This window comes from Sceloporus occidentalis, unplaced genomic scaffold (assembly GCF_023333645.1).
Source record: "Sceloporus occidentalis isolate IW3139 unplaced genomic scaffold, rSceOcc1.0.p SCAF_31, whole genome shotgun sequence".
Taxonomy (NCBI): Eukaryota; Metazoa; Chordata; class Lepidosauria; order Squamata; family Phrynosomatidae; genus Sceloporus; species Sceloporus occidentalis.
This window is the reverse complement of record NW_028317011.1, coordinates 420,185-427,847: the sequence shown is the minus strand read 5'-3', so window position 1 is coordinate 427,847 and position 7,663 is coordinate 420,185. Positions and strand designations below refer to the sequence as shown.

General features: G+C 37.1%; 1 protein-coding gene across 1 annotated transcript; it reads right to left on the bottom strand.

The window, feature by feature from the left end:
- On the bottom strand, positions 1–7,260 carry LOC149298652 (cellular retinoic acid-binding protein 1-like). The gene is made up of 4 exons (XM_089487195.1): positions 7,191–7,260; positions 5,722–5,900; positions 3,112–3,225; positions 1–51 (listed from the first exon to the last, which is right to left on the bottom strand). Exons 1-4 carry the CDS (start codon positions 7,258–7,260, stop codon positions 1–3), a joined length of 414 nt encoding a protein of 137 aa, XP_089343321.1.
- Positions 7,261–7,663: the final 403 nt, after the last annotated feature.

The following is a 7,663-nucleotide window of genomic DNA, read 5'->3' as shown; positions in this document are numbered from 1 at the left end:
TCATGCCCTCACGTATATTCTTGTACAGACCACATCATCAGCTCCAAATGTCTGCAACACACAAGATACATTATTTTGCAGGAGTGTAAACAAACATTTATTATGACATGAGGTATAAATGGCGGATATGTTTTTGTTTTGTAAAAGTTATCTCCCCATGTAGAGTTGGTTGGAGTGTATATAGTCAATGCATTTTTTTACTAAGCCATTAACTGCAGTTAGATGTCTGTTTGTAATGTAATTTTCTTAATATGCGAGCATGGAATTGGAAACAGTTGTGGAAAGTACTAAGGGTTTTAAATGCTAACTTACTAATAGGAAATAAAATTAGGTGCCTAGAACTATAGATCATCAAATCCCACGTTGGTACTGAGAAATACATTAAAATGTATATGGTTAGTGTGGGTTTTAGTTGTTTAGTTGCTGTCATCCCAAAGTAAAATCATGAAGTCATAAAACACCTTGCAAAGCCCAAATATTAGATGTTAAATTCTAGTTGATGCAATGCATTGTTTTAGATTATTTTTCTACAATAATAAAAATTGTTCTTTCTGCTGATGTATGATGTAAAAAAATACCATAGATAATAGGTTATATTATCATAATCTGATCCCTAAGACTGTCAGGTTGACAGGATATTGAGTACAAATACATGTTTAACAACAATGGCTAATACTGTAGTTATTCCACCGTATGGAGTCATATTGTTAAAGTAGGGAACCTGCTATGGGGCAAAAACTGTAAGACATAAGAGACAGTGTTCTCACTTTTTAGAACAGATGGAAGCGATATTCACATTAATATAGTTTCTAATATTTTGCTGAAATTATGCTTACCCACAGGTATAATAAATATAATGTTGTAGAATATGTCAGGATATCCCAAAAGAGTGATACCCAACAGGAACTATTCCAACTGTTGCTAAACTGTACTTTTCATGATCCTTAGCTAGCATGTGGCATCCCAAAGACTATTTGAGAGCTTTGGGAGTCGCAGGACAATGATTCAAAGACAAGGGATTCCAAATCATAGAGACACTAGGCTATCATAAGTCCATCCTAAATTCAACCATTCTACCTATTCTTTTTTATTCTTTTTGCTTTTGATACAAAAAAACCCAAATTAACCCACCTGTATGTTCTGCTATTGTGAAAACAAATCCAGACCCTTTTTAAAGGCATCCATTGCATTTGATAATACCACCTCTCTTGGCAGTGAATTCCATAATTTTATTGTTCTTACTGTAAAGAATCCCTTCCTTTGTTGTATTTGAAATCTTTGCTCTTCCAGTCAATTGTTCTTTGTACATTTCTGTTAATGAGCAGGTCACTGCAGGGCTCTTTATATCGGGTTTGCACATATTTATACAATGTTATTCATCTTGCAGATTCCTTATGCAGTTAAATAAATGGCTATTAATAGGTGATAAAGTCTTTGTTATGCCTTGATGCGAGTCACTCCTCTAACTATAACTACCAAAACCCAGCTATCCATCATTTATAGTTTTAAATGTTGCATGACAGCATTCTGTTTTATGAAAGTATCAAAAATTATTTTTAGAAGGAGCAGAAAAACTAGTTTTATATCAGGGATTAGGTATTTTGATGAAATGTAAGGAAGTTTTTACTTTACTGAGAGGGTGATGGATAAGTGGATCAGCCTCCTAGCAGAAGACAGAGATTTAACAGAAAAAGGGAACTTTAACACGCATAAAATTGTGGCATATGGCTATCCTGAATCTAAGACGAGACCAAGTACTGAGTAAGGTGAGTAAGGAATAAATGTGTAGTCTGGCCAAATGGTCCTTATCTGCCATTAGATTATATGTTTCTATTCTTATAATGTTATTTTATTCATATTATTTAAAGCCCATACGGTTTTGTTGTTCTTTAGAAGGACCTGCCTTATATTTATTATTTTTAAACCAAAAATAATAACAGTGTGTGTGTGAAACAAATGTATTCATTTTATCTATTACAACTAGAGAAAGAACCCATTCTCCTCATTAATGACATTATCAAGATTCCTGGTTTAACATCGGATTGCTGCCTGACATGGAAGGTTTAGAGGAACACAAATATTTTTTTTGAATAATTTTTGTGAGAAGGGTAAAAAAGATAATCAAGGCAATTTTTGAAAGGAAAAGGTTTTTTTAATGAGCACAAAAACAATGACCTATTTGCGCGTGGATAATGTTAATGAGTGTTTGGTCAGTCAACAAAGACCTCCTTGTGTTAATGTGATGTTCTTGATGACCTGGCTGTCTGGTCATTTATGAAGTAAATACTAATGAGAAGCATTAATATCCTGAGTGCAAATGCAGGCATGTGATTTAATGAACTCTTTGCCACAAATGGCCACAGAGGTGTAAGACTGCACTGGATGCGCTAATTCAGCAGAGCAAACTTACAAAACCAGTGATATACACACTGATGAGAATTGCACTTTAACATGATGTGAGGCTTTTAGTAATAGGAAATTGAGTTTAGAAATATGTACCATTAGACCAAAAGGTCAAGTACATATCTGTCATTTTTGTAGGACCATCCCTGTTCAGAATGCCATTGAGCTACAAGTGTGTTACCTTTGGTTAGTTTCTCGGTAGCTTAGGAACATATTCCGGGGTAGTAGTTAAGGAACATATTCCAGTTCTGCAACCTATGGTCCTCTGTCTCCCTGTAGACATTTCTCCAGAGAAACTTCTCTGAAAGTTGAGCCTCTTTCAGCTCTACTGAAAGCACATATCTAAGGGCTCTCAAGCTATTATGGTCCCTGTTGCACTAATGAATAATTTGTTGACACATTGTCACTGGCTACATATGTATTTGCGCTCTTAATACTGGTGTCCTGTTAATGTCATGGGTTCAAACAATGAGGGTCCCAGGTCTGAAACATTAGTTACTGATTTCAGTAAATGTGGTATATTGTAAAATTTTGTTTTGATGTCTTTTTTTTTTACTTTTCTATTATAAAGTGTAGTTAACTTCTTTAATCCAATCTGCAAACCTGTCACGTTGGCATACATGCACACACAGTAGCAGACTGAAACAGTTTAGCAGGCATATGCCCTTGATTGATGGGCCAATTTGGGAAATCAATAAGATGCCTCACCAGAATGAGCTCATCTCCCAGCAGTTCCCGGGTCCAGTATGTCCTGGGGCCTGTTCCCTCCACAAGTGTCTGCTTACAGTAGATCTTATTTTCCTTCTCCCAAACAGGAGAACTCTATGGAAGAAAAAATGATACTGGGAAACATAAATGGACATACCAGCCATAAGCTGCAAGAATAAGGTATAGTTAAAATGAGAACATTACACATTTCTGTCATTTTCTAACTGATTCAAATAAAAAAGAAATATGATAAATGATGATCTATTTTTTTAAAGTAACTTTACTACTGTAAACGCCTGAGTATAATATGCACATGTAATTTACAATTAATTTAGCATAATATGCAGTTTCCTAAAAAAAAGGTACAATTTTATACATGAGATTGTACAAACAGTAATGGTACCTGTAAACCATATATAAAAGGTGATTTGGTATATTAGTTCTGTGGTTATGGCACATTGAGGTTGAAAGGGTTCCCCATTTATATACCCTCTAGGGGATTTCTGGGCTTAATAAATGATGCATTATGTGCCCACCCCTCCCCGAGTGTTGCGGCCTGGGGGCTCATATAATACCCTCGTGCCTTTGTGTGCCTTGGATTGGATCAGAGAACAGTCAGGAGGAAGCCATATAAATCAAATGGTCATGCAGTGCAGTGTCAGGATTAATAAATGGTAAAATGACTGGAGTGTGTAATGTCTGTGCCGTGATCATAAAACTAATTCATGTTCCAAATGACAGCCGGAGGAACATACTCAACACCGTAACCCACATGTGCTCAATCTATTAATCTAATGTACTTGCCCTTGTACTTCATCCAAATGATGCGCTCATCCTGCTATTAATGCGTGTAGTATTAATTCACTGATGTAGCTCCTAATGTGTGTGTCACGTTAATGGAGGACTGCTACCAATATATATATATTACGTTAATGCACTGAAGCATTACACCGCTACACAAATTACAAATCTACACAACTCTCAATTTATGCTGTATTCGTTCACCACTCTTGAGGTGTGTATAAGCATTTTTGTAGCTTGGTTATAGACCGTCCACTATGTACATTATTGGGGTTAAAAAAGTGATTTTGGTGCAAAGTCTAAAAAAAAAGTCTTATTACCCTAGCAAGTAATGTAATGGCCCAATCAGCAGGGATTACTACGGGGCTAAGACCACTTTTCCAATTTCGCATTAGAATCAGTTTTCTTTATATATATTGTAACAAGGTGCGGGGTGTTGTCGTGGAAGGGGTATACATTCCCCCTCGATTTTGCAGGGTTTTATACGACATATAGGGCAGGCTGGTGCTCCACCCCGCAGTTTACATGCACCTGGACTGACACGGGTTCCAGGCCGGGAGTTTAAGCTGACTCCAATGCACTGGTCAGCTGCAGGTAATTAGCTGCACTGACTGCAATATAACCTGACCTGTTGGCCAGAGGGGGAGAGAGAGTTTGTTTGGAAGCAGCAGAGCTTGCTATGCACAAAAGAGACCATCAAAGAGGTTGGTGGGATTATGTTTTGTTTTAGTTTAGACCCTTAGTAGTGAGGGAGTTATATGTTAGTAAGCGCTCAGACGAGCTAGGCTTTTGTTTGTAGGGAATTTGTGTTCTATGTAATCCTGTAAATAACTTCATACGTGGACTACAAATAAATCGTGGGTGATTACCTAACTGAGATGTGGCGTTAATACCCTAGAGGACCGTGCTGTTTGGTACCCTGTGTGGGTGCAGGATCACAATATATATATATATATATATCTATAACCCTGGCGGTCAATATGTTTATCTGAACCCTTCTGAGCCATCGGCATACTAGCCTGCTGAACAGTTCTCTAGTGCTCCCAGTAATGTGAAGCAAAGCTCTCTGTTTCTTCCTATACATCATACTTATTAAGTGACGTGAGTATTATATGATTTCATCTATATTACTTTACTCTGTTTAGTAAAAAGTTTATACTCTGAGGAAGCCTGGTTAGCCCTCCATAATGCATGCTTTTTCCTGTTGAATATCCTGAAGGTGGTTGCGCGTCCCCTGGCATGCAACAACTCCCTTGTCTTTTTTATTTACGTGGAGTAGTTACCAGGGTTATTGATTCCTGGAAGGTTGCCATGTAACTAACTAATATTTATCTGTGTTCGTTTAATGAATATATAGTGCTATTACTTTATGTGCGAGATAATCATGTTTGCTGGTACACATTTGTGCATGACAGTAGTAAATCGCATTAGTAACACAGCAGATGTATAAATCTTGGCAGGGAATGTACAGGATCAAGCATTTCTTACTGCCGTACATATTAAATATGCAGACCTGCAGGTAATCTGATTTCTTGAGCCTCCAGGTAAAATCTGCAGAGTACACAGGTACGATTAGGCAAAGTAGGAACGTGCCTTGATGTCACGTTTTGGGGATTTTTATAGGATATCAACAGATTTGGTGTTACAGGTGTGCACACCTACTCCAAATAATCCTTGCCTCCCCTGTTTCTTTCACATATTCTGTGCCATACAGAATACTTATCTGATATTTGATACATATTAGTGATTGTCTGTATAGCTGGTTTTACAAACTAGCCCTGAATTATTGTAGATTAGAAGCAAATTTACCTTGCATTTCCTACCGTCTACAGTCTCTTCTTCAAACTCTTCCCCTACGGTGAAACGGATTTCTGTTGTCCGAACTGTGGTGGATGTCTTGATGTAGAACTGATCTCCATTTTGACGAATCTCGACGTGGGGTTTAGAAGCCGCAGCTACTGCTACCTTTCTGAGCATAGCATTTACTCCTGAACAGATATGACAAGGTTAGCTTAATTCCAGTTTCATCCTAATGTGCCTTCTTCTGTAGCCAGAATTTGCTTTTCAACAGCATTGTTACTTGATGATATATCAGTTATTTCCATTAGTAGGCAAATATCTACTGCCAAAGATATAATTAACAGAAAGAACTGTACTTTATGTTTAGGAATACCACAATTTACCAAAAATTATGTATATCATCATCACAGTCTGGGCCTTAAAGACCATAATATGGCAATAAATCATTCTCACTGTTTCTCATCAGCAGATCTGTTTACAGTTACTTATATATATCTTTTTTCTTTATACTTTTAATATTACAACTCTTGCACCTCCCATGCAGGTTATGCAAGCTTCTTGGGTCGCTGTATTATCCTAGCAATAATCAGCTCCAGCATTTCTTAAAAGCTGTGTCTGTTCCTCCTTGTATCTCACATTGCTGGTCCTCTGCACCTCGCATGTTCTCATTCCATACCCTTCCCGTATTGTGTTCTGATCTCTGTTACCATGTTTTTCCAGGACTGGGCATCAGTGTGGTCATGCCAGTCCCTTTTCACATTGTTCACTATGGCTAAATATCTGACTCTTAAAAGCTGAAGCTATCTGCTTCTACATAGTTTTGTATAGCTCTGTGTTGCAAACGAATGACCCCATCTTATAGCTTTTTCAACAGTTGAGACTTATTTGCAACACCCTGTTTATATTCTCTAGCATGTTACACATTTGCGCTTTTTTTGTATTAAATCCTCGTAGGTATAGCTATAATGCCGATGCTAATATCATTTTCCCATGCTACACCCTTGCCGTATAACTAAATCAAATTCTACCATAAACTCCACACGTCCACTACTAATGTAATTGGCTCTACATAGCCATTAACATATCTAGGCTTACTTGTCACCTATATACTACTCATTTACAAAATAGGTGTGCCAACGACTATAATTAACAATTTTTAGTGCTTTCTTTCTTTGCCAAGTGAACTATCATATATTGTCTTTACTTTAAACAAATGTGTAAGACTTCATAATGATTACAACACAAAGGGAGATCCTGTGTTTCTATAATATTTGTGTTATAGAATGTATATTCCATAATATTTCATATTATACAGACTAAAATTAATATCTCATTGATATCTATCTTTTATTTAGCTATCTATCATATGTATCATTCATGTATTGATACATACCTTTTGCTCCTGTAACAATTATGACATACAATGATGCAATCACATGCTCAGGTGCTATGTAATTAAAATTATTTGCCCGACTTACCAAGAGCTTTTAGAAGTTCATCAAAATTCTCACTGCTTTTCATTTTCCAAATTCCTGCAAAATCTGGCATGGCGTCTGCTAATTCCACGGAAGATGTTAACGAGAATCAAAGCAGAAATAGCAGGGACACAGGCAGGTTCACCCTGAGCGGACGCTCTGATTCCAGGCAGACGCCTAAATGAGTCCTGTCGTATTCTCTCATCTGTCTCATCTTGATAGAGGAGAGAGTTGATGCCCCTCCTTCTGTCCCCTCCATTGCCCCCCTCCTCGAATGTCAGATTTTTATTTGGAATCTAACCACCTCACTTGGGCAGATTCAAACTACAAACTGTGTAAGATTTCATCTTAGCAACCACGTCATCTTCTCAGGTTTATTGATTGTGGAATCACAGAGCGCTAGTAAATATTGCTGCTTGGTACTTGGCAGCTGATAATTGGTTGAGAGCATATATATATATATATATATATATATA